General features: G+C 36.3%; 2 protein-coding genes across 4 annotated transcripts; one reads left to right on the top strand and one right to left on the bottom strand.

The window, feature by feature from the left end:
- Window positions 1–2,197: 2,197 nt before the first annotated feature.
- Usp10 (ubiquitin specific protease 10) lies at window positions 2,198–13,705 on the top strand. Of its 3 annotated transcripts, XM_073091429.1 has the most exons (11): window positions 2,198–2,381; window positions 2,489–2,508; window positions 5,434–5,563; window positions 5,921–8,008; window positions 8,236–8,431; window positions 9,713–9,953; window positions 10,481–10,591; window positions 11,123–11,290; window positions 11,703–11,910; window positions 12,821–12,953; window positions 13,343–13,705. In XM_073091429.1, the coding sequence occupies exons 4-11, from the start codon at window positions 6,004–6,006 to the stop codon at window positions 13,476–13,478; spliced, it is 3,198 nt and encodes a 1,065-aa protein (XP_072947530.1). In that variant the 5' UTR covers window positions 2,198–2,381; window positions 2,489–2,508; window positions 5,434–5,563; window positions 5,921–6,003; the 3' UTR covers window positions 13,479–13,705. The 3 variants fall into 3 exon arrangements, with proteins under 3 accessions (XP_072947530.1, XP_072947529.1, XP_072947531.1); XM_073091428.1 differs by lacking the exon at window positions 2,489–2,508; XM_073091430.1 differs by lacking the exons at window positions 2,198–2,381; window positions 2,489–2,508 and adding an exon at window positions 2,551–2,773.
- Window positions 13,706–20,996: 7,291 nt separating this feature from the next.
- On the bottom strand, window positions 20,997–27,415 carry LOC140756059 (sodium-dependent serotonin transporter). The gene is made up of 12 exons (XM_073091454.1): window positions 27,315–27,415; window positions 27,171–27,230; window positions 26,765–27,008; window positions 25,512–25,716; window positions 24,501–24,639; window positions 24,208–24,336; window positions 23,585–23,810; window positions 22,858–22,970; window positions 22,540–22,665; window positions 21,611–21,808; window positions 21,176–21,307; window positions 20,997–21,071 (listed from the first exon to the last, which is right to left on the bottom strand). Exons 1-12 carry the CDS (start codon window positions 27,327–27,329, stop codon window positions 21,048–21,050), a joined length of 1,611 nt encoding a protein of 536 aa, XP_072947555.1. The 5' UTR covers window positions 27,330–27,415; the 3' UTR covers window positions 20,997–21,047.
- Between the last annotated feature and the right edge of the window lie 148 nt (window positions 27,416–27,563).

Genomic DNA, 27,563 nt, shown 5'->3' with positions numbered 1-27,563 from the left:
GAAAGTGACATGTCAAATTAAAAAAGAAGAAGTTGTCAATTTGATATGTGTAAAAGTGGATATATACATAATATTATAATTTCAATCCTGAATATGTTTCTGCTCTGTGCTGCTTACGATTTTGGACTGATTCTACCTTACTTGTTTACCCAGCTTATGTTTTATGGACTCTTGTGATTTTCGTGCGATCGTTGTGGATTGTGTTGACAAGGATTCAATATCATCAGGTAAAATATACATCATTTAGTTGTATTAATCGTGAAATAATCTTTAATAATTTTAAACTAGAGAAGCTAATCTTTTCACATTTCTCTTTTTTTAGATAATTACAATAGCAATAAAAGGACATTCTTGGGATGACAAAATAATCAGTTCTTATTGCAACTGCATCGCTGGGCAACGAACCGTACTCGTAGGTAGCTGCGCTCACATTATGACCGTTGTTTGATGTTTGGGCTGAGCTCGTCACAAGATATTACAGAACCTGCTACATGATTGGATGAAAATATTGATAAGGGAAGATATTGAAAATGAATAAATAATGTATCTAAGTGAAGAATAAATAAAATATTATCTAAATGTGTACTTAAAGTTGTTTTATTTACACACTTAAATGTTTTAACTAAATAAATTGGTATAGAAGTATGTTACATATTTTGGTATGTTTGTTGTAAGTCAAGATTTATGAAAGTAAATATAATAATGTTTATCATATATAGGTAAGTAAGTTAAAATAGAATGACAGATGACATTATTACGGTAATCACTACCGCCATGATGTTTTTCCACTGTTGTGTTGCAAGTTCAAGTGAAAATTATTGTTTTTAAACAGTTAAACGAACATGATTTGAAGGAAATGAACCCATATGAATGGTTCTTTGCATGGTTTCTTACGGTCTTATTCATAAAAAATGCTTATAGAAGGTTTTAAGCACTCATTAGTTAAAGTGTTCGATAAGCTTATAAAACGTTCTATAAAATTGCTTATTCATAAACGTTCCATAAACCTCCTATAACTAATGTGTCGCTAAAGTCAACTATAAATGAAAATGTTGCCATTATAGTGAAGTTCGGCGAACAAATTGACAAATATCCATAGATAAACACCATTAAATGATATTATTTCGTACTAAAAAAATATTCTGTCTTGACATTCTTGTCAATGCGTTGTCAATAAAACCAAATAACATGTCAGTGTCATTGTATTTGTAAATACCGCGAATTTAAAAATATTTTATTTGTTAAGATAGGATATTAAGCAAAAGTTGTTAAAAGATAAAGGAGTGAAAATTGGTTGGATATAAATGTTTTGTTAAGTTTCGTTTTGTAAACATTCGCAATATCTTATGGCAGTAAACATTGTATTTCAGAAGGTGTACCAGGATCTCTGCGATCTAATTTACGATCATTACGTACGAGATCAATTATAAAATTTACTGTCGATTTATTAAAGCGATAACGCTTCCGAAAGTCTTCGTCGTTTAAAGAAAACGGATCACTCTTTGGTGCAATGTTCTTCGAAGTGGACGGTTTTCTAGATTATGAATAATATCTAAGCTTTGTAAAATTTACATTGTAATTTGAAATAGTGATATAATAATGTTATTTATCGGATATTTAAATAAATTATTTCAAGTTTATATACAAAACGGACATTGCCATTTAAAATTTATTCAAAACATATTGTCAAATTAGGTTAGTATTTAGTAATCACTAATCAGCTGATGAGAGTCCGCCATCTTTGTCTTATAGCACTGTTATAGTAGGGTTCTGGCCTCTATAAGTTATAGAAGGCTTATAGAACGGTTTAGTGCCTAAAATACGTTTATGAATAACACTTTTTGACAATCGTACTATAGCAACGTTATAAGTATGCTATAACTTTTTATGAATAAGACCGTTAGTTTTTAGTATAGTGTACAAAAGGTGGCCGGGAGCCCATACATTTTGAAACATCTCCTTTATAACTATGTTAAAACAAGGATAATAATAAAATATTAAATTAAATTTTTATTTTGTAAAAAACAAATATTTATTGGCTTAAAACTTATTATATCTTTGTGTAAATATAAATGAAAGAAAAATATTGTCTGTGGACTGTCGTAACATCCTATCAAGTTGGCAACATTTCAAACATAATTACAATTCGTGTCTATGAAGTGTATCCTTCAATTTCATTGGTTGTTTGAATAAAAGTTGAAAATGGAATGGCGCGGGTTTTGTCATATCCTGTTATGTGTCGGTGAGTGCATGGATGGCCTCGACGTTGATCCCGTTCCAAGATTTTTATCCTGCTACGCCGCTGCCCCTTTACATGTGCAATATTTACAATAATATTTCGTGATGGTGTCCTGTAAAAGGCCATGGCTTTGATGAAAACGGTAAGCATAACTTAGTTGCAGTTTTTTACTTTAATTTTGTTTGGCTTTTGTTTCTTGTTTTGGTGATATTGAAACTGGCCATTACATTAGATAAAATCTCTTTCCAGAATTTGTGTGCACGTGAGAGGTAAGTGATAATAGTTCTCATTTAGTAGACGGTGTCCAATTTCGGATTTGCACAATAAGAATTTCAACTTTGTTGATTTGTCAATACATGGCACCCGGCAACCGAGCCGCTCGGGTCGAGCGTTATTACGCCATCTTATAGTCCTCCAATCGTTCCACACATTTTGCAGCTCTAAATTATTAAAAGAAGGAATTACAGGCTGAAATTACTTACTTTATTCAAAAGGGAATACAAAGGAAGTCGATTCGATAAACATTGGTACTAGGTATGTCATTTTCATTATTGCAATGCATCGTATTACATGACTTGACAAACCACATGTGCATAGATGGATTTGTTGTTGTTATTTAGTCGGCACCGGGGAAAATTGCGTAACACAGTTTTGCACTATGGCCTATGGCTTTATTGTATAGTATTTTTTGTAATAATTCCTAAATATGTGGCATTAAATGTGTTTGAAAATCGTATAACCTAGAAATTTGACAGAAAAGTCCAATGTTCACGATGGATGTCATTCCTGTTCATTTGCTGCAAATTTCAAGGTCATAGAGTTTTGAAAACTAAGTTTATTGTTGTAATTATATGATTCTAATATATTACATTTCATAGATATTATAATACTTGTACCCACTTAATTGATCTTGACTGATGTGTATAAATAATTCACTACTGTCAACATATGGGTTAAGTAGGACATGTAGTACCCATTAGGGAATATTTTTTTACTTCTTTCATAATTGAAAACTACAAAAAAAACATGAAAAGAATCAAATTGATACATACATTATAGATAGTAAGTAAAGTAATTCATTAATAACACTGATTTACATACTGAATGCTCCACATAAATAAATATATTTATAAGCATATATATAACGCTTTCTACACTCACAGCTCCACACTAGGATTCCCTGTATCGTGGGTGCCATGTACACACACACAAAGACAAATACACAAACACCCAGACCCAGAAACAGAAACATAAATTCATCATTTAGGTTCACGTCGGGTATATTTTAAATATTTGTTTATTTTTAATTCTCATAAATAAATTAGTTAAAGGATTTTTAGGACAAGTGCAACTCAATCACAGTTTATTTAAAATTCTTTGTAACTGTAAAAGTGTTTATTTTCATGGTAATAATATAATCAAGATGAAAAATATTGTATATCTCTAGAACTAAATGTTAGTAAGATAACTGGAAAAAATACATTAAAAATACATATATTTAAAAATGTGTTAACAAATTCTAAAAGTGAATAAGTAAAGTTTTAAACTAACCATTTAATCCATGAATATGCAAAGTATCATGCTTGATTCAAACGTCACAAGAAGTGATTACTCTTATTGATAATGAAAAAGCTAAATTCTGAATGAAGCCTTGTTCCGTTGTTGTTTTTTATGATATACTAGCTGACCCTGCAAACTTTGTACTGCCTCAGAATCTATATTCATAATTCATATTTACTCACCTTTTAAACCTTCCCTGGACTTTCACAAATTATTCTAAACTAAAATTAGCCAAATCGGTCTAACCATTCTAGAGTTTTAGCGAGACTAGCAAACAGCAATTGATTTTTGATAAAAGCTTGAGAAATAAACAATCTCTTAATTGATTTAAAAGAAATTTTGTTATATGCTTTAAAATTAAATGTACATTTTATAAACTTCTAAACAGGTCCTATCTATACATACAAATAAATAAAATCGAAGTGTCTGTTTGTAATATCAAAATTACTGCTTTCTGCTAATTGCATAAGAATGTAAGCTTTGCGAATACATTTGTAAGAAATATAGTTAGGAGAACTGTGTAATAATAGCAATTTCTATCAATTGTAGAATTTTTGTCTGCCTGTTTTGTTGTGTTTGAAATAGTGTCAAACCAAAACTACTAAATTAAATTCAATTGATCAACAATATATTCATAGTCTTTATCTTGACTTACCAGTACCAGTTTTCATATCATTCAAAGCAATCTACTCTTCAAAATTACAATTTAAGAGTCAAAAGTATTTTTTCTAACATTGTGACATGTATTTGAAGCAGAGAATTTAAATTTACCGATCTGCTTTGTGAACTTGATAGACGACATGGTAAAGTCTCATCAAAAACACTGATTAGCCTGAACAAACACAAATATATTAATTACAGTTTCATATTCAATTAGTAAAATGCTGTTATTTTGAGTATTACATTTTGACCAAGAGTTTCTTGCTAAATCTACAACTTTTTCATAAAATTATATTATACATGTCATCAAAGTCTTAAAAAATGTTACTATAATAAAGCAATAAAGTAGTTATTAAAGTTACAATGGTACTGTGAAAAATTGTACTACTTGATACAATTACTAAAATGTTTTATGAACCATACAGAATCATATTACTTCTTAATATGCATCTAATACAACTAGAAACAAAACACTTCGTTTTTTTTGGGTAAATACATAAAATATAAAATATTTAGTACAAGAGTTCCATTTGCAGTATTGCTCGTATGAATCATTTTAGTTCAATAATTGTAGGAAGGTAGGTAGGGAGATAGACATAAACACAAACTCTTAAATGTCATCAGGCATACATAAACATTTAAAATGAGCTGCAAAGTGATTTGCTATGGGAGTATTTATTTTATGAGTGTAATATAGCCGTGTTTAAGCAGCAGAACATTTATGATCGGTTTATAGCAAAGAAGTTGCCACCTATTTCTATACCACCTGACTTGGTGGGCGAGATAAGACAATTACATGGTGGTCCAACTTAGTCCTGAGAGAAATAACAGCAGTGACCACTTAGAAGGTTGACCTCTAGTTCATTTGTACTTCAGATACTATTATTATTTTATTATTATATTCTTACAATTTTCGAGGCTTACAAGCAGTGATTGCTTGTTAAGGCTTACTTAATATATGTGGCGTGTTTCAGGAATATGAGTTCCTAGACTTATCAGATGTGAAAGAAGCAGAGTTGAGCAGTTTGCAGTGCGCATTGTTCCAGCAAAACACTGACAACTCTGCGTCCATCGCGAGCGCCGGTTGGACGAAACCTGCAGTAGGTAAGTCGCGCTTTAACTCGGAAATCGTTGGGCAATCGACGCGCTCTCGTGCGCTATAACTATCACAAGGTTGTTTCGTCGCTGAGGAATGTAATAAGTAACTCTGTTTTCGTTATAAATGAAAGTAAGTTTTTCGAAGTTAACACTAATAAGTATTTTGTAACAGGATTAGTTTTGGTTCAATTAAGTTTTTAAGTACATTATAGAATACGTAATCGCTAAAGTAAATGAAATCATACAGAGAAATTGGTAAAAATAAAATAAGTAGATACTGGTGTGTATAGTAGCAGTTTAAATTAGATTTTATGTTAATGTGATTAATATTAATCAATTCGTATATGTAATGCCCTCACGCAGAAGTTTCATCGTGTTCATCGAGCACGGCAGACCCACCGACCGTGTCGAGCAGCCTGGATAGCCTGTCGGGCGGCGAGTGCGACATGGCGCCCCACTCGCCGCAACGGGGCGCTGCGGGCCCGCCGCCGAACGCGCCGCCGCCGCCTTACGTGCAGCCGCCGCCCGCCTACCCGCCGCCGCCGCACCAGTGGCCGGTCGCGCCGCCCAACGTGTACGTCAGCCAGGTCACCGCCAACGTGAACGTGCACGGCTACATGGGCCAGTACTACCAGCCGCCGCAGCACCAGTACATCCCGCCGCCGCATCAAGTGGATCGCCCGCCGCGCAACCACAGACGCGATCGACGTAGCAAGCGGGCTCCGTCGCCGCCGCCGCCACAACCCCCACCGTATTACGTGCCGTACTCGCAATATTACCATCCTGCGGCGCAAGCTCAGGGTGCGCCATTGTACCATCTCCCGATGTACCAGCCGCTCGTGTATGGCCCATATGCGTATCCGCCATATTATCCTGAATATCCCATTCCGGTCGAAGGTGATACGGGCGAAAAAGGTCCCGAAGAGTACTCTCAGGAAGTAGTACTGGAACAAGAAGCAGTAGATGCTTATTATGCCAATGCACATTACGCTGGTCCGCCATATGGACCACCGGTGGAAGCTGGCGTAGAATACATACCACCGATGTACTTACCGCCCCCACATCATGCGCCGATTCCGATACCACAGCAACCACCACCACACCAGACCACACCACATCAATTCAATGTTCATGCAAAGAACTTTGTTCAAGGGCAGAATCACAGTAAAAACTACACGCCAGAAAAGATGCAAGATCAAAAACCTACAGCACCTGTTGTATCAACGTCTACACCTGCATCGGTGGAGGCGTTGCCTATTAAAGATCTTAAAATTAATAACAAAGGACCGAGCAGTCCTAAACAAGAGCGGCCTGCTGACATTAATACAGCAAAGCCAATAACGTCCGTTGCTGAAAAAGTTTCACCTACACTTAAGACTGATCCTACTAAACCAGCTTGGACACCCAGTGAAAAGATCCAAGACGTCACACCTACACAAAATTTAGGAGCGGCAAAAACATTTGCACCCACAGCTTCTCTGCCAAGCAATCAAACTGCTACAAATAAAGTTCCTCCCGTCACAGGGAAAACTCAAAAAGGACCTGCGGCGCCTTTCTCTGGAGGGAAACCGCCCACAAAGCCTATTGTTCCGCAAGTTGCAGTTCCAGTGCAACAATCTGTATCAACCCCTAAAGCACCATTTGGAAATAGACAGAAACGAGAGGGAACGACGAATCGTTCGCCGTCAAACGATAATACTGAGAGTGATAAATTGGTAATGATTCCAGAACAGCAGCATATTAAACGAGAGCCACCGTTGCCGCCTAGTAAGGCGCCAATGCCTATTTCAATTACGCTGCATTCGCAGGGTCCGCCAGTGATAGTGACCAACAAACCTCCATTTGGGCATTCTAGGAAAGCACCCGTGGTGCCTGAACCCCCTCCAGTGCCTCAACCGCCGCCACCGGCGCCGACTGCGTCAGATTTTCCTCCCCCACCCACTCCTAGGAACCGTGGGGAACCTGTACCACCTCCAGTAGTACAACCGCAGCCACAGCCCGCTCCAGGAAAATCTTGGGCGAGCTTGTTCTCTAATAAGCCCTCAAATATTACAACTACAACAACAATAACGCCGGCAGTCCCTAATACCGAAGAGCCTTCAAGTCCTACCACTTTAACGCCGCCCGCAGCGCAAAATGTACAAAAACCAGTAGCCAAGGTGCCCCCTTTTGATGCTTCGCCACTGCAAACTGCAGTGGTTGACAAGTCATCGCCAACGCCAAAGCCTGTACCGCCAACCACAGCTGCCACACCTGCAGTGTCTTACTCTGAGAAGACCTCTGTGAACGCCGTCAGCAATGTGAACACAACGGCGCCAGTGAAGCTCTCTACTCCATCAAGTCAACCGGCTCCGGAAGTTAGGGAAATCCCTATTCACAAGGAGCCAACACCAGCGTTGCCCGTTCCTGCCTCCCCTTTCAGTGATGATCCCAACTCATACAGGATGGGAGGTAAGTCAATTGATTTTATCTTAATAGTAATTAATTCTTATCCATGATGATGAAAAAATTTTCAATGTTTAAACTTTAAATTTTAATTACATAAAATCAAATTAAACATTTTACTTCTTGATAAAATATATTGTAAAACATAACAAGTCACTTGATATAAATTACATAACAATTTTATTGTTCATAAAATGCGATTAAACGTTAAACGATATTGTTTTCAATTTCAGAATTCCTCTCAAAGTACATCCTGGACAACCGGCCGGTGTCGCTGCTCCCGCGCGGTCTTACAAATCGCTCCAACTACTGCTACGTGAACGCAATCCTACAGGCTCTGATTGCTTGTCCCCCTTTCTACAACATGCTGAAAGCACTGCCGTATCAAACGCGCCGCGGCAAGTCTAGCACACCTGTAATTGATTCAATGTAAGTTGTTCAATAACTTGTTAATCAATTTTGGTTAGATTCTATAAATACAATTCTTAAAATTTCACTAACATTAACATTTTTCACTTTTCAATTTACTCTGGAAGTTAAAATTCATTTGGTGTTCGATAGGTTATGTTGTTAAATATTGCATTGGTAGGTTTGTATTGAAATACTTGTTTCTAATGTTCAGATTTCGACCTTCGCTTTGTAACCATACCTGTTATTTTCTTGTTAAATAATTAAAATTAACAAAGAAGTTTCATGCTTTGATATAATTTTATTAAAAAGCCCAACTGACCTCATTTCAAGTACATTTATAATAGTTAATTGATTTATGTATGTGAAGGTGAACTTTGTTTTTCAACTATTTAATTTTCTTGTGTTGTTTTGATGAAAAGTGAAATAATCAATTGTTATCTTGTAACAATCCATTTTCAAAGGTAGTAATTTATAGTTTATTGTTATTTACAAATTTACTATCATTGCCATTTGTTGAGTTAAATAAGTTGTTTAAATTTACGTCTTTAATTCATAAATAAAAAAATATAATTTTGAACCTTTTTTAGTCCTTCAGTTTTCAAACAATTGTTGTGGCTATAGGCTATGATGTGTGGTAAACACTTGTTTAAATAACATCAATTCTCTTTTGTATAATTTGTCATGCACTACACCTGTTGCATTGTTTGACTTTTTCAAGAGTTAGGTCAAGACTATTTAAAGTATTTTTTTTCTAGTAAAGATATCTTTGATTTTATCTCCAAAATTGAACCTCGTAAGATATGAAGATACTTTATAATTTATCAAGTTGCGATCGCTCGCGACCCTCAATTTATATAGGTTTAAGGACCACTAGGAAATCACATTTCACATTTTACAAAACATTGATTTAAATTTCAAATTAATCTTTTTTTTCAGTAATTAGTATTTTATTGCTAAACAACAGGTATAAAAAATGATGGTATTTACAATGGTAGTGGTTTCTGTTTATACCCTAAGCGTGTGCAATTTTTATATAATACTAGCTGACCCGGCAAACGTTGTGTTGCCATATAAATCAAAAAATGTAAAGGGTGAACAACCCTTATCACTTAGGTGGATGAAAAATAGATAGTAGCCGATTCTCAGACCTAGTAAATAAACATGCATATAAAATTTGGTGAAAATCGGTAATGCCGTTTCGGTAACTAACATTGTGACACGAGAATTTTATACAGAAGATAATTTAAATGATGATCATAGTATCACCGAACGGTACTGTAAAGTTAGTTCCGTGCGCAGGGTGGAGCTGTGCTACGAGTTCAGCCCGCTGTCGGTGTCGCGGCGCGGCGGGCGCGGCGAGGCGGGCGGCGCGGCGGGCGGCTCGCCGCCGGTGCCGGCCGGGCCGCCGCTGGACGGCGCCGCCGGCCTGCGCGTGCTGCGCGCGCTGCGCCCCTTCCCCGGCTCGCAGGAGGCCCGCCAGGAGGACGCCGAGGAGTTCCTCGGCTGCCTGCTCAACTCGCTCAACGATGAGATGCTCGAGGTTGGTGCCTGATACGCGATATAGATTACATTTGTATGTGGTTTATTATTTCAATTTCACTAAGGTTTATTTTGTTTTATTTATTTATTTATTTACTGAACCTCTATAAAAAAAGGGCAAACTTCAAACCTGATAGCATTCTGTGCCAGTCACCCTGGGTAGGTGGAGAAAATGGCGGCAAGTGTTAATTATGCATACATAAAATTAATGATGTTATCATTTATTTGAAAAGAAATATTAAGTGCTGTAGTCCGCGTAAAACTGCTAGTCCGCTCTGAATATAGAAATTAATCTCGTGGCCATAGCAAATTATATAACTACACCTGCTCGCAACAAATTTAGAGCGGACTATACCAGATACTAATTATGTGTATTCGTGCGCGATGTTCACATTCTAATAATTAATCGACATGTTGTTTGCACGTATGTTGCAAAAGAAAATGCACTTTAGACACACTTTTGGCACATTGCTTTACTACATCTTTACATACCAAAATAAGTCATTAACAATATATTATCTTTTACAGCTTATGAAATTAGTGGAGCCAGAGGAGCCCAAAGAGACCACTGCTCGACCAAATGGAGTAGTGACTCAAGAACAACCCATCCAGGAGGATGACGATGATAATGAATGGAAGGTAAGTCTATTTACTTTGTATTAAATTAGAAACCCTTATATTTAATACCTAAATTTAAGTAAAGTAGTAATAGTATAGTAAAAGTAGCTAACAAGCATACAGATTACATAATGGTAGGTGGTGAGTGCTACATAAAATCAACCTTTGATATAATTGCAGTTTTACCTGAGGTATATTATATGACGGATGGTACCTCTGTACCCTTACCAGGAGTTTTTAGGTTTCGACAAATATGACTGTTTTGGTATTTGTTTACGTATTTGCCCATACAAATTCCAATCAGCGCCCCTAGCGGACCGTGTCAGAACTAGGAAATAGTATGGGCCAATACGTAAACAAATACCACAACAGTCATATTTGTCAAAAGCGTAAAAACTCCTGGTAAGGGTACTGGAGTGGAACCACAAAAGGTTCTATCACCTTGCTGCATTACATATGCAAGTCTTTATAAATTTATTCTTAAAAATCAGCATCGCATGCCGTCGTGGATGATATCAAAGTGTATGAAGGCTTAAAATTGTGATCGTGCAGGTGATGGGCCCGCGCAACCGCGGCGCGGTGGAGCGGCGCTGGGCGGCGCGGCGCACGCCGGTGGCGGACATCTTCCGCGGCCGCACGCGGCTGCGGCTGCACCGCGCGCCGCACCACGACGTCACCGACGCCGTGCAGCCCTTCTTCACGCTGCAGCTCGACATCGAGGTAACATAGCCCGAACTGTGACGTCGTAGATGTAACTATAATCTCATTCATAATTAGGTGTCCAAAATGGCAATATAACCAAGAAACAAAAACATTCGATTTCAATCCCAATCACGAACTTGCTCATTTTTATTTGTGAAAAATATATGTGTATTGTTATTTAGTGTATTTTGTATGTACACAGAAGACGCAATTTTCAATTACATTTACTTAGCCTATATACCTTGTGACGCCAACGACGTACTAGTATAACCCTTACAATGATGGTATATATTTTTCGTCTCTGAAAGTGATTACATAGTATTTCACTTCGATGAGGACAACACATTCTGAGTATACGCACAATGTATTAACATGTACAATGTATCAACAAAAGTACGGAAATACTTATGTTTTAATTACACATTTGCAGCGTTCGACCACTGTGAAGGACGCGCTGGAGCTGTTGGCCGGCAAGGACACGCTGGAGGGCGTCTCGGACGCGTGGCAGCAGCTGTCGCTCGAGCAGCTGCCCGTCGTGCTGCTGCTGCACCTCAAGTGCTTCCAGCTGGACGCAGACGGACACACCGCCAAGATCGTCAAGAACATTGACTTCCCCATCGACTTAAAGATCGATCCAAGTATGTTATTTGTATACGACATAGATAAGTATAGATATCTCACCACCTTGTAATTGAAGGCAGCCATTATATGGTTTAAACGGCTGACACATTTGTAATTTACTCGGAACAATATCGACATGTTCAGTTAAGGCAAAAACACGAAATCGAAGAAAAAGTGCGGAGAAATATCGTTTCATTCGTAAATGATCTAAAAACTACATTTTGTGACAATTTCAATTGTCAAAACTGGTTACATTTTCTTGTTAGGAGTGAGTAATCTTTATTAATCTATGGTCTACGACTGGTCTGATGTGTCTACAACTCATTAATATGTGTTGGTGTGTAATAGTATAGGCATTATACACAGTGATTATGAGGTGTTATATGAAGCTGATTATAGTTACGTTGCTACCCTCGGAGTATACGATGATGATGTTGGGAGGCACATGTAAATCATTCAGTATCCACTCACCGAGACACGCATCTGCTTTACGCTTTCAATGTACACTTGGCAATGTTAACATATTACGATGATAATATAATTTCAAATTTAAATAAATAAAAGAATAATTGGCCAAGTGAAGCATGATTGTTATATTTAAAGTATCAAGTACCCCACACTTTTTACTCCGAATTGAATTGTTCTGTTAATAACTTTAATTTTATTATAATTTTATCCTTAGGCGATTCATTATGGTTGATTGTTCGATCTTCTACTACTGTAATATAAACTCTGTGTCATTAAAAATTATTACCATGTGGGTACAGATCCCTAAAAATGGTACTATGATGTTATGATACTGGTCACCCTCTGAAACTGCAAAAAATGTTAGAAAATGATTCTGAGTTTCAATTGACACATTTGTTCATAAACATTACATTTAGTTTGTTACAAAAAAAATAGTTTTTTTTTTTGTAATCTTTACAGAGATTATGTCTTCAAAGTACACAAGCAAGCAGCGACTGTACAAGCTGTTTGCTGTCGTCTACCACGAGGGCGTTGAGGCAGTCAAAGGGCACTATCTTACCGATACCTACCACGGACAAGCGGGATGGATCAGGTGAATTAACTTTACCATGTTAAATAAAATCATCACAACGTCACAATCTGTGACTGAGAATGCGATTTTTTTTTTATTATTAAAAAGTGCGCAATTTCACTTTTGTTATTAAAAGAAAATTTTGTAAAGCTGTAATTTTTTAAAAATTATATGTTGATTATTACTTTATTTAAATATTTTGGCTTGCGATTAATCAAAATTATGTTTATTTAAATAATCTTCGTATTATCCAAGCTTATTAATAGGAAACTTTACAATGATGTCATTTATTTTTCGTCTCTGAAATTGACAAACGTTAATGTAGACAACCTTAACTGAGCGTTCACTACATACTTAACGTCGTTTGGATACTTTATCGACGAGTACTCGAGTGTTGTGTGTTCTTGCAGGTACGACGACTCGACGGTGACTCAGGTGTCGGACGCGCAGGTGCTGAAGCCGAAGCCGCCGCGCATGCCGTACCTGCTGATGTACCGGCGGCACGACACGCTGCCCGCGCACCGCGCCGCCGCCAAGACCGAGTGACACTGTTGTAGCTGTGATGTGAACACCCAGTGACCCGACGTGTGAGTTGTTGATGTGCTCGTGATACTTAAACGTGTGGCTCGTTCTCATAAGACTAATGTACTGCGCAACGAACTTATCCCGCGCCGCCGGCAAGCCCGAGTGACCCGACGAGTGAGTTGTTGCTGTGCTCGTGATACTTAAACGTGTGTCTCGTTCTCATAAGACTTAAGTTACTGCGCAACGAAGTTATCCCGTATTCGTAGATTATGTAAGTTTGTAACGTTTATACGATAGTAGTTAAATGTAAACAGACTGACCGATTGTCGCTGCCCGTATCGTTTCCTTTCTTGCAAAAAACTGTCGTGTATAAATTTCGTTGGGCTCTGTTCAGTGTTTAATCTTACATTGGTTCTATCGACGGTTCTATTTGGATGGAGTCTTTTATTGGATGCAACAATTGGGTCATGTCTTCCTCTGTGTATATAGTTTGTACATATTTTAGGATGCTTTTAGATGTAGACTTGTTTACACAGCCAAGCGCTCCTGTGTAAACGATTATGTAAAATATATTTTTATTGTACAAAGTACAGAATGGCGACATTTTGTTTATTTATCTTCAAAATAAATGTAAATTCGGGGAAGTATTCAATAATATTAATCCTATTTGTGAATAAATATCCTTTGTAAATAATTGTATGTAAGGGGAGTTGGGGTCTCCGGGCCTACTGTAATGAAAATAAGGAACAAAATATTGTATAAGATTTTTTTATCGTAAATTTGTAAAATAAAATATTGGCTGTTTGGGGGGCTAGTGTCTGTTTTATGATTTTAGTATGTTGATATAAATTTGCCTTTATTCCTCAGAGTTATTACGTTGTGGACAATACGGAATTATTATAAATTAAAGAAAAATATAAAAAAAATGTGTGTGTCTATATATAAAGTTAGTACTGCATGCAACAACTATACTGCAAACTGATGGAAAGTACAAAGAAATGATTATGTTGTGATATTGAAGTCAGGTTAATACCAGGTTGCATTTTAGGGAATATAAAATGTGGTTGGCTAGGCTATCAGTTGGCAAATTGATGTGTAAAATAAAATTTCGTCCTACTAGTGAGGGATTAGTTTTATATGGTTGAAAGAATCGATAGTGAAGCATTTGAGAATCGGTGCTTTGAAGGACTAAAAGTTTTGGTGAGTGATACGTGCCCTTGTTATATGTGATACGGAAGGAATGTCGGAGGACGATTATGTGGATCGGTTAGTTGTATAAATATTGTTATAAATATGTAAGTGTTAAATATAAATAGATTATATTATCTCGCCCTTGGTGTACCGTGTCGAGGATGTCTGTTTTTAATATTATTCAAAAATTAAATTTGAATCTTCGAATTAAACTTTACTGTTGACTGGTGTTTCGGTACAAATGTGGTAGAAAAAATTGAATGCTAGCTAATCTGTTGGGTATACAAAATTTTACATCAGCTATTGGTTATTATGTATTTATTTTATGTATGACTAAGTTTTTGTTTTTCAAGTATAGCTGTGCTATCTTAAAAATCGTATATTAACTTATGTTAATAGTGAATAAATCTGATCTCACAAAAATGTTGTTTGGATATACATATTAACATGTGTAATGTGGATGTAAATTTTGATTTTTATATTGTATTCAAGACAATACATAATTTTTCAGCATATGCAAATAAAGTTGTACTAGAATGAATTTAAAATTAATCAGATATTGTGTGAATTATGTGCTATGAGAAAGCGTCACTCGATATTGCCAGGTTTACACGAGCCCAGTGTTGCAAGCCACGATAGTAATGCTACAAGCTAGTAAAACTATATAGGAAAATATGAATTAAAATCGCATAGAACGACTTTTTCAACTCAAAGCGAACCGAAATAGAGCTTAATATTACGTAACGAGCTTAAATATACGTACGACGTGAAGTACATTTAATAAAATCGTACTCAATTTTAACTGCTTGAAATATTTGTCTAGTGTAAACCCGGAACCATGCGATTGAGATTCGTAATCACAGGGCGTTGGAATGATATATTGTTAACATGTTGCGAGCTTTTGTATTGCATTATAATAAAAAAAGTTTTTACGCTCATCAATAGAGAGGGCGGCTATGGGCCCCTTCAAATAAAGGCAGTAATTCTTATTAAGTCAATGTTTCAAACCTACATGTAGAAAGAGATCGCGAGCGTTACAGGGAATACTCGAATAGCGCTGGATCTATCCTGCGGCTCTTGTTCATCCTGATAAACGTGGGTGTCCACCAGGATTTCCACCGCGACATTATTACAGAAGTACTTAGCATTTTGCCGCCCTCCCCGTTGATTGCTTGCGGTGTTATCATAAAATAATAGATCTTTTATGAATACAAAAATGATGCAAATCGCTTGCTGAACATATGAGTGACTATATAGCTTCTGTAATAAGTGTTTATAATCTATAAAGCACTTTGGTTATGTGTCCAAATTAAATAAAAATAAAATAGTTTTAATGTAGTCAATTTAATGCTATGGTAATTAATGTCGAAATAGATTTAGTTGATAGTAGTATAATTTCTGATGCAGAGTTATGACTAACGTACTAAGCTTTTATATGTATAACTTGGTTGTTGTTTTTCTTTTAATTGGATTGTGGGTAGTTCATAATGTAGTTAGGCGTATGACTGGTATGTATATAATATATAGCTTACATGTATAATTACGTGCATGGATAGGACACCCAAGTGTAGGCTAGAATTATATTCCTACAACATACATTACTTATTATAAAGATATTTTATAATAAAAAATTAGATAAGATTCCTACAAATTATATATAAAAAAAAAAACATATTTAATATTATTTAAATGAAATGGCAGTTTATATTGGACATTGATACATACTAGATCATTTGAATATAATTAAAAAATACATTAGGTATTTGTAAGTTACATTATAATAAAACATGCAAAAAGATATAAAGAAATTGTAGTGTATTAGTTTCCGTATTTGCCATGTTTGGTACAGTCACGAAATGAACTTGATAGGTGTGTATACGTCAAATTGGAGTAATTTAGCGGATGCTGTATAATAGTTTTAATCGGCTTTTAAATTTAAAATGCTAGTCACGTGTCAACCACTGTTTAACTATCTTTATAAGAATAACTTATCACGTCTTTATCATCTGCCATATGATGGCAGGTATTATAGCTAGGAAAATGCCAAATTAAACTAATTAAAATTGTGTTGCAATGAAAATTTGGATATTGCTGTTACAAACATTAATATAGTTGTAAAGGAATGTAATTTTGGCCTAATTTTATTATACACACTATTTGTATGCCCGTTGTATAATAAAGTAGAAATTGGTACGATTTTAATATTAATAGCAGGACTTTAAGCACCTATAGTTGCACAAATTGTTTGCTTTTAACTACTGGTTGAGATCCACGCAAAATAATGATGGGAATAGTCGATGGCACGATAACAAACTAGAGTGATTTTATGGTTAAGACTGAACGTATGGTCCCCGAGTGACTTGTAATTTATGTAAAAGAGCACACAATGTAGTGAGTAAGATTTCGTGTACTAAATGCTGCCTTTTAGTTAAGTGTCTGTGTCGCATATTTATTAAATAGTTTAACAGGAATTGGTATTTATGAACTAAGGGAACAAGTAATGATCGGCCACAAAGGCAGCGCTGTGGGGGTAAATACAAAATTATTAGAAAGTTAAAAAAAACGTAACGGATATTAATATATATGCATAAATACATCCCCGTACACGACTGCTGATTTAGAAAAAATATATTATAATAATATTTCGCAGTTATTTACTTCGAGAAACAAGTACTCTCACCTAGCTGGTCATAATTAATATGTAAGCCTAAATCTATAGGTAATCATGGCAACTACATTCGATAGCTGAAGTGGACCGGCAATATGCTACTACCTGTGTCGGCACATTGTGGTCCGCGACTTATAAGGCCTATAGACTCCCACAGCGCTGCCTCACTGAGCTAAAGTCAGCGAGCCTTAGGTTACAATTTATTTCCAGCTAGCTCTGGCATTTATAACTACGCACTGAATGATCCTATCGCAGTTGGCTGTGACGTTACTTAGGACTTCGGCTGTTATAAATGGCAGCACCATATTTAACATATTTGTAAAGTAATCTATATGTAGACATTGTACATTATGAATATATTATATCTCAAATAATCGATTCTACATTAGTTTTTAACTCATTCACTTTAATTATATACTTTCAGTATGACTTTTCAGATATAACTTTTATTTTTTGTCGCAGATTTGTTCGATTTTGCCCCTTTACAAAATAATCATACTGAAGTGTTAACTTGTCAGAAGAGGTTATGTACTAATTCACATAACTAACGTGTCATTTACTAACCTTATTGGATACCTAAACTTCATAGTTAAAACCCCATTAAAAATGCGTTTACAACAATGAAATGATGGTATTTTATGGAGTGGCAAAATCAATTATGCAGCTAAATGTATATTAAATATCAATATAACGTTTATATTAGTGAATGTTCCTGATATAATAGATTATAATTATCTGATCAAATATGTGAATCGATTTAATTATTATATAATTTTAATTGTGTGAATTATGATGATTAAGAGCGTAGCTTTTATAAATAGATGCCTAAGGTTTTTATTTTATGGACTGTTGCTTGTGTGTCGATTCTATTTATTCGCCGCGGAATTCACTTCTTATTATTAAAAAAGTATCATAATACTAATCCGTGATAAAGATTTTATGGCGTATTAATATTTGGCATTGTAAGAATCTAATTTTACATGAAGCGTTCTGTTGTGTTACTGCTCCCGTCTGATTTTCTTACTGTAATCACAATAGGTATAAAATCTGGTCGTAACAGTCTGTCTTGGACTGTTCTCATTACTTTATTTACAGAATTAATTTACTATGGGCTGTTCAACATTACATGACCGTATTTAATGTTAGCTTTATTTTACTATTTGTGGAGGCAATTTGAAAACATAAATTTTTCCTTTTCCTTTTCCTTTTAGTTATGATCTGATCTCGTTATAATGTAACTAACCATCTCTCCCAAGAGTTTAATAAAATTTAATTTAGTTACTCGTATATTTCAAATGTACATTTACAATTATACCTCTCTTTTTATTCCCTTTACAGCGCACAATTTAGTTCATCCTTTTACACTTTAACCATCAATATAAAGATTTTTCTTAGTACTTGGTTAGCTGTGCCCCCACTTAAAAGTAGAAGTAAAATAAATATTGAATTAATAATAGACATTATCTGCTTGACTTTTGTTCTAAAGCAATCTCAATTTCCATGGAAAATGGCTATAAGTACATAAAAAGATTGCCCTTTTGAATAATATAGAATTAAGTTTATTTAATGAGATAGGACGCGTGTTGTCCAGTTTCTTGTTCTTTAACATTACGTACATCAATGCATTTGCATTCATTCATACGTGGTTTAAACTCCATTGATACCGTACCGTAAGCTAGTGGCGCATTTATACAAAATTACATGTTTTAATCATTGACGTTTTAAATCAAGTAAACACTAAAGTTTATCAGTGCTACGAAAATGTATGTAACGTTAGGCCCTTGTGGGTTCTAGCACTTTCATGTCAATGGTAATAGCTCGAGAGTATTAAACATTCTACTTAAATTGAAGTTATAATAAATTCCACATTGATTGTTCATTGTCCATATAAGACAGGAAAATTTTAATGTATAAATATATTTTTATACATTTTGTAATTCACTTATGTCCAACAATTGTAACAAATGATAGGGAGGGATCTTAGTTTTATTCGTATTTTAAATACCTTAGTAGTATTTCAGTCATAATTGTTGTTATGGTGCGCCTAAAATTTTTCGCATTAAATGTTATTAGGAGTAAGTACAATATGAGTTACCTTGTTTATTACCTTGAGTCAGAAATAATATTTGTATATTAAAAAAAAAATAGCTTCATAACCGTAATCGGAATATATAACAAGGTTTTACTATTTAGTTTTAAAAAATAAGAACATTATCTAGTTTACAATCTAAAGCTGAAATGGAGATAATATTTATGTATTCGAGTAATGCAATATTTTTACATGATTGGGCGCACCATTGCATAAATAATGAAATTATTATTATTTTTTAAGCACATGGTTTATGTAAGTAGTTGGTTTATACATAATATGTAGCGGCGGCTAAATAAGTGTAACAACACCATGACAATACTGCAACTGTAGTACTCTACCTTTACACAATTCATACACTGTGTCAAATCCCTTTATTGATTAATAATTTAGCTGAAGAATGAACACGTGAATGAGGCTTTGGTGTGGACGACTAAGAACAATTTTAGGTTTAATTATAAGGTCTGTTCGTAGCCCCTGCGCCGCTTCACGCTTGGTATTCCGAAGCCCAATATAATAATTCTTAATTGATTTTGTAACGTTTTGCCATGCCATTTACGGTTAAAACTAGTGAAGCTAATTAAAATGATGTTATTTCAATGTTAGGGACATTGAAATGAAGTCCGCTATTCGAACAGGCCTTACATAAAGTGCCTATTCGAGTTTATTTATTTCATAATGATCTTAATACGTAGATTCACAACAAGCACATTTTACAAAACGGCCTGCATTTAAAATTACATCTAGTCCCAATACTAAACACTTTTCGATGCGATGGATTCCTTACAAAATACAATGATTATTAAAAATACGTCACCATTACAAAAATATATACGAAGAGCTTTTAATGCGAATAAATTTGTGCAATAGTTTAAAAATACAGAATTTGTTTAAGAAAAACTAACAATGAACACTTCGGCGGTCTATCGACTTAGGTTTTAATGTTTGCTTATCTATATTATTATTTTTATATGAGAAGTTCATTATTTAAGTTAAAGTAATATTAGTGTTTAAGATCCAAGGCTGTATTAAAAAGGATTGTTTTCCCCAATGAGGTGGAGTGTAACGTATTTTTGTGTTGAAATTAATTTGAGGTATTGTGTAAAAATACTCCTGTTGGTATAATAGACAAGGTCCGATAAAACAGAGGAATAAATCTTCAAAGCAGTTATTTGAACGTTGTCTATTATAACCAGCTTTCTAAGTTGTTAAAATGGATATGTGTGTATGACTAATTATAAAATAATCCTTTATTTTGGTAACAAATTGGTGTTATGAAAATTTTGTGAATAAAATATGGTGTCATTCTGAAAAAAACTTTTTATTGGATCCCTGAAATAATTCCTGCACTCTCTAAAAAGACTTGTAATTTGAGACAAAATAAAAATGTTTAATTAAAAGGGAAGTACCCTTTTAATTAAACATTAATATAAAAAAAAATAAAAACTCGTCTGCTTAAAAATAATTAATTGAAAGGGAAAAATCAGTCCACATTTGATCTCTAGAGAGCCACAAAGAAAGATGGACTGATTGATAAACACATTTTCCTTTATCACACATTCATTTTATAGATGTCAAAATAAAACGAATATTTTAAAAACCTAATTTATTTTGGTTATTAAAAGCTTTCCATATTTAGTAATTATTTTTCATTTCCCACAATGTTCTGTAAATAAAAAAAAACTTGTAAAAAATAAATTGACGTAATTGATAAACAGTACAAACTAAAGAAAAAAAAATAGTAACATACAACATGGTGTAGGTACATACCCTTACTCTGAATTTGAAAATGAGATACAGCAACATTACGATAATGATCGGCATGGTGGACGATAACACTAGAATCCAGCCTACAATCACCTCTGCCGATGGCCATACCATCATACCGGATATAAATGTTATCTGCAAAAAAAATGTTTTTGACTTAACACAAAAAATATAACTATTTCATAATAACCTAACACAGGTATGGAGTGTTTGTATACGATTTAACGACTTTCGAAAAACACCGGATACAGACGACAGAGACGGTATTCCTTACCTCATCACTCCAGAGTGACACTGGGTGTAAAAACATGTGCGGTTGCAATAAAAATTAAGGCGTAAAGGAAGGTATATAAAAAAGATTTTTATAACTTATCTTATGAACGATAGTTACTGTTTCCCCAGCTTGTCTATGCCAGCAATATGAAGCGAGATAATAACCAAGAGTATGATGGGCGACAGGGCCCAGCAGACCCTCATGAAGACGCAAGGGTATTCGCCCACAGCGAAGTAGACGTCCTCGCAGAAGGCGGTCTGTCCGTACGCGTACGTGACGGCCGCGCCCGCCGCCGCCGCCAGCGCCGCGCGCGGCCGCGACACCGCCCACTGCAGCAGGAAGTTCAGCACGTGCAGCCCGCCCTGTAACAATACCACTTAATACTACCTACATATACCTACTATTCGTCAAATGAAATGTCCACAACAACGTTTTCCGAGCCGCGTGGCAGAGCGGTCACCACGCCGGTCTGACGCGCAGAGGGTTTCGGGTTCGATCCCCGGCCAGACAGATTTCTAAATGATGAATTTAGATTTCTGTTTCTGGGTCTGGGTGTTTGTGTATTTGTCTCTGTGTGTCCATAGTACCCACGATACAGGGAATCCTAGTGTGGGGCTGTGAGTGTAGAAAGCGTTTAGTTTAGTTTAGTTCTTCCTTACTAACCTATAGATAACTAATTCTCCAGTAATGTACCTACCTTTTTTTATAATATAGGAGTAGCAGACGAGCACGCAGTCCACCTGATAGTAAGGCTACTGCCGCCCATGGGCATCTGTAATCAACCCCAGATAGGATTAGGTATTCCTACCTGAGGTCGGCAACAGATGCGCCGCTACTCCTAAGGACTAAACTGGAATGCCTCAGAAAAGCATGTCTCCCTTACTACACCCTTCAAACCAAAACACAGCAACGCTTTACATTGCTGTTATAAGGCAGAAATAGGTGTGTACCTTCAAAATTAACCTTCAAAATATTCGTTACTAACCTACAGATAACAAATCACTTCACAACTAATATACCTACCTACAGAAATAATAATAAGTTGCATATAAATATTATCATGCCCATGTTAAACTTATAAGTATAAACGAACCTGTGTACAAAGTGTAATAATTCCTATAATAGAGAAAAGTGCACAAATTAGTATAAGGAATGCCCAAGTCATCTTCCGTATGGATCGACCACTGAATGCTGACATTATTGTTTGTACGAGCAGCGCCTGAAAGGAAAACATACAAACTTAACAATTAAATAAGTACTTTCGTCCGATTAAGAATTTAAAGTCTAAAGATTTAGCGCGAAAATCGAACTAAAATGGGTTCAGCTATTTTCAAGGTTAAAAAGTGAAACATGGACATGGTTCCGCCATGAGCCTATAGCAATCGATTTTTTGAGCAAAAAGATAGCTAACCGTGGATGAAAGTGAAAGTACAAATAAACTAAAGAACACCAGCGCCGCCCAGAACTGGCTGCCCGGTATCCGCGCCACGTAGTCCGCCCACAACACAATGGAGGAAGACGCTCCTGCAAATATTGTATACATAAGTAGTATACCTGTCTTAATATCATACCTAACGTACAAATAAGAAAATTTAAATGATATTTGAAACGCTTATAGCATCAGTGGATTGCACCTAAGGGGTTGTTCAAGTATTACGTAAGCAGATTTATTACAATTATTTACCCCCCCCCCCATCCCCCTTGTCAGCAAAAGTAAGAAAAGCTCTTACCCCCTCCCCATGCTCCATGCTCCCCACATAAACATTTTTCAATGAATGTATTATAATTATAATGTAATAATTATAATTTAAAAAATGCCTAAACGTATGCATGATTTTTCGGGGAATCCCCGAAAATGCGTTTCGCTTTCAAGTAAAGACAATGTGAGGGTTGTCATTCGTGTAAATAAGTAACAAACTACCGATGACGTAATCATCATCTAGACTCCCCTACCCCCCATGTCATCCAAAATAAGCAAAGCAAAGACCCCCCCTAAAAGCGCTTACGTAATACTTCGTTATACGTCGAAATGCACCGAGTATATCTCAGTCTATGGAAGGTAATGAAATATTATGAAAGGCAAATTTAATTACCGAAAGTTCTATTTTATATTATTACGAGCCACCCATAAAACCCACCTCCCCATACATTAGTGTCGTTATCGTAATCGTGATGCAAGGCCCCGTGCGCGGCGCCGAGCAGCAGCGCGGAGGCCATGCTGCCGGTCTTGGCGGCGGCGAACGCCACCAGCGCCGTGTTGGACAGCTTCTGCTTCAGCTTCGGGCAGTACGCGCCCAGCATGACCAGCGAGCCCTGGGACACCGACATCTGGACGAGCGAGTACTCTATCGCGTCGCGCCATATCTGAAGTGAAGTAAAGTAATTACGCTATTATGTATAGATCATAAGTTTCGATCGGTCTTATTTAAAACACAAAAATAACTGCTTTTGACTAAATTTAAACCAAAGTATATAAATACGCTACTTATAACAAAATATCAATCGTCCGTCAGTTTGTTTGTTCTATCTAATCTCCGAAACCGCTGGATGGATTTTGAGAAGAACATGGGCTACTTTTATTTTGGAAAAGTTTAGAGTGCCACATAAAATCAATTAAAACTCATAAAATCTGCAGAGTATTTACACTTTTAAACGCGTGTGAAACCGCGGGGCCACAGCTCGTAAATAACAAAATTTTATGAAATACTAATGACTGATAGAATTACCCAAGATACACTCAAAATGCAATTCAGTATCGCACCTTACTATCCTCGAGGAGCACTCCCCAATCACACTTATGAAACATCATCCCGGCTCCTTCCAGCCTGATCGCGCCAAGACCGCAGCACAATAATACGAAATAGGCCAGCACATCTTTGAAAAGAACTAACTGGAACGAAAATAAACATTTATATGTATGCAGATACTACAAAGCATAATGGTATTAAGTAGTTTCTTCTACCAAAATTCAAGTTTAAAAATTGTCCGACTTCAAATTGTGTTACTACCTACTTTCCACTAAGAAAATACTATTTATTTATATTATTGTCTCACCTTAGAATAGCTGTATATTCGTTTGATGGTTATAAAATACACCAGAATCCAGCAGATAACATAGTAGACTGTCAATTCTGTAACTATATTTCCCAGACCACCTTCAAAGCCGTCGCGTTTTAGCTGCAGTACGAAATTGCTGGAAGGAAAATACGCAATTATGGAAAGTTCTGAAAAATTAAAAAACTAAATAATATAAAATAATAAAGCAATTTAAAAATAATGTTGTCATTGGAATAGATATTTGGAGCAGGTGCGCTTGTACTACTACATGCGTATCTGATTCGTGACCCATCGCTATATCTGCTTTACCCATGCATGAATCGGGTGAATCAAACGATAGGATGTAGGCGTGTAAGTAGCGCGCGATCGAAGAGAAAGGACGTGAAAGTAAGAGCCCTCTTATCATATATATAAGATACTTATTCACGAACAATCCATCAAATAACTCACCGAACAATGACGAGTAACACGCATAGTCTCTGGATTTACTGAAAAAAACTATACCTCGCACAGAACTCGTGAGTATTGATGCGAATACGGTATCCACCCGAGTAGCTTATTTAGTTACTCCTGCTCGCGTCTATTCATCTTTACTCGGCAAGTATTTTAATGTTGCATTTCTAGAACCCTATAAATAACGCATTTTACATTCTTAGCTAAAGGGCCGACCAAACTAATGCTCGATCATAGATTAGTAAAGATAACTCACTCCTAGCATGAAAATGTAACTAGTTTTGACAATTGAAATTCGGTCATCTATTTTCGTGTTTGAAAAATATAAAAAAAAATGTAGTTTTCGATCATTTACGAATGAAACGATATTTCTCCGCACTTTTTCTTCGATTTCGTGTTTTCGCACCACTTAACTGCGCATGTCAGCATTGTTCTGCGTTAATTACACCATGAGAGCCACTAAATGGCTGAAAGAATTCCTTCAATTACAAGGCGTTGAGATATCTATACTTATATATATGCTCGATAAATCGCGTATTTAGCGGGTAATCTAACAAGAAGAAGGACTGCGCGGGCGTCTCGCTGTCGGCGGCGCGCGGGCGGTGTCTGGCGGCGCAGGGCGGGCGCGCGGCGGCGGCGCAGTGCAGCCACGGCAGGAAGCCGTGCGCCGCGTGCACCAGCAGCGCCAGGCTCCACGCGCCCACCGCGCCCAGCGCCAGCGCCGACAGCGCGCACACCGCCAGCATCGCGAAACCTATGCCTACACACAAGTTTACGAGTACCTATACCTACGTGGCTATGTTTTTTTTTATAATATAGGAGTAGCAGACGAGCATGCAGTTCACCTGATGGTAAATGGCTACTGCCGGCTACTACCTGAGGTCGGCCACAGATGCGCCGCTACCCTTGAGGACTAAGCTGGAACGCCTCGGAAAAGTATGTCTCCCTTACCACACCCTTCAAAACCGAACACAGCAGCGCCTAACACTGCTGTTATTAGGCTTAATAGGTGTGGCGGTGGTGCCGCCGGAGTCGAATCACAAAGGGTTCTTCCACCTTCTAAAATTATTATTATATATTTAACTAATGACTTAAATGTGAAATGAGATTATTGCACCGGGACGATTGAAAGTCCACGGATTTATGTAAATACTAGCTGACCCGGCAACGTTGTGTTGCCATATGAATAAAAAAATGTTAAGGGTGAACAACCCTTATCACTTAGGGGTATGAAAAATAGATAGTAGCCGATTCTCAGACCTACTGAATATGCATAAAATTTGGTGAAAATCGGTAAAGCCGTTTCGGATTAGTACGGTAACTAACATTGTGAATGAACGAGAATTTTATATAACGAGAAGTTCAATCTAACGGAAGTCTTAAACGCTGCTGTGTTCCGCTTTGGCCAGGTAAGGAAGACGTACTTATCCGCAGCGACCCTTCTTAGTCCTCAGGTGTAATCAATCTGTTGCTAACCTCTAGGTATCTAATCTAATGTTCGAGTTGATTACAAATGTCTATGGGGAGCAGTAACCACTTACCATCAAGCGATCTGCCTGCTAGTTTTATGCCACAATGTCATGTAAAACCAATTTGTACTCTTATATATAAATTTGCAATCAACTACTCAATCAATCATATCGTCAGCTCGATATCTGTTACATAACAACAACATAAGAGGTGCTGCGTGTCTACATCGATTGTCGAGGATAAACTCAATTAAATGCAATAAAAAAGTTTTTTAAATATATTCCGTATCAGCACGAAAAGAAGTTTATCATGACGTATAAATGTAAATATCCACCTACCTCTTGCCATCGGCACCATGTCCCAACAGTTGAGAACACCTTTCTTGGTCACAACGCCCAACGCAAGCTCCAAGTAAAACATAGGGTAGCCAAAAAACACACTGAACACGTTGTAAAGGAACAGGAAAGGCAGTAGGCGACGAAAGTCATGTATGTATGGATGCCACCATACTTGCATGATACCGATGCAAGTGGATAATACTAACTGACGGTAGCTAATGTTGTTTGTCCATCTATCTGTGATCTGGAAACGATAGATTATTGATAACGTATCAGACAAACTATTAAAATTATTACACTTTTTGAGTGGTAGTTTTTTGTACCAGCAACATTTTAGACCACAAACTGCTACAATTATGAAAGTGAATCGGGCCAAATAAAGAAAATGAATGTTATTTAGTATTACCAATGGTTCATCAACAGATTCGGTATCAGATGAATCAGTGATTGTTTTCGAACGCGTAGTCTGTAAAATAAATTATTTTGGAATTACTTTTATTACTTATCAAAGTTTCAAAAATTTCGTGTGAGGGCACAAATAAATAATTACCACGCTCTCACTCATATTTGCGTGTCTCGTAAATAATTATGATTATTCAAAAACTTTCGATGTATACATTCGTAGAAATTATCAGAGAACTGAAGTTTATGACACGGACAAAAAAGTTTAGACAAACGAGGTTAAAAATTACAAACAGTCTTTTACGTTAGTTTATCAATCCAGAATTTAACATAGCTTATGTTGATAAAACACATCATTTGGATAATGTGGTAATATATTTTTGAATACAATATAATA

The sequence above is a fragment of the Epargyreus clarus genome, unplaced genomic scaffold, assembly GCF_041222505.1.
Source record: "Epargyreus clarus isolate Ecla_fem2 unplaced genomic scaffold, WU_Ecla_fem_2.2 ptg000034l, whole genome shotgun sequence".
Classification (NCBI taxonomy): Eukaryota; Metazoa; Arthropoda; class Insecta; order Lepidoptera; family Hesperiidae; genus Epargyreus; species Epargyreus clarus.
Note: the sequence above shows the minus strand (reverse complement) of the source record. Positions and strands in the feature narration are given on the sequence as shown.

Bases quoted from the DNA above. Each gene is read 5' to 3' on its own strand.
- LOC140756059 (XM_073091454.1), bottom strand. The intron at 24,337-24,500 runs GTGAGACAATAA...TTTTCGTTCCAG, and splicing joins GAATATACAGCTATTCTAAG to TTAGTTCTTTTCAAAGATGT. The intron at 21,308-21,610 runs GTTATTATCTCG...TTTTTTTTGCAG, and splicing joins TGTCGCCCATCATACTCTTG to ATAACATTTATATCCGGTAT.
- Usp10 (XM_073091428.1), top strand. The intron at 11,911-12,820 runs GTATGTTATTTG...TAATCTTTACAG, and splicing joins CGACTTAAAGATCGATCCAA to AGATTATGTCTTCAAAGTAC. The intron at 12,954-13,342 runs GTGAATTAACTT...GTGTTCTTGCAG, and splicing joins GGACAAGCGGGATGGATCAG to GTACGACGACTCGACGGTGA.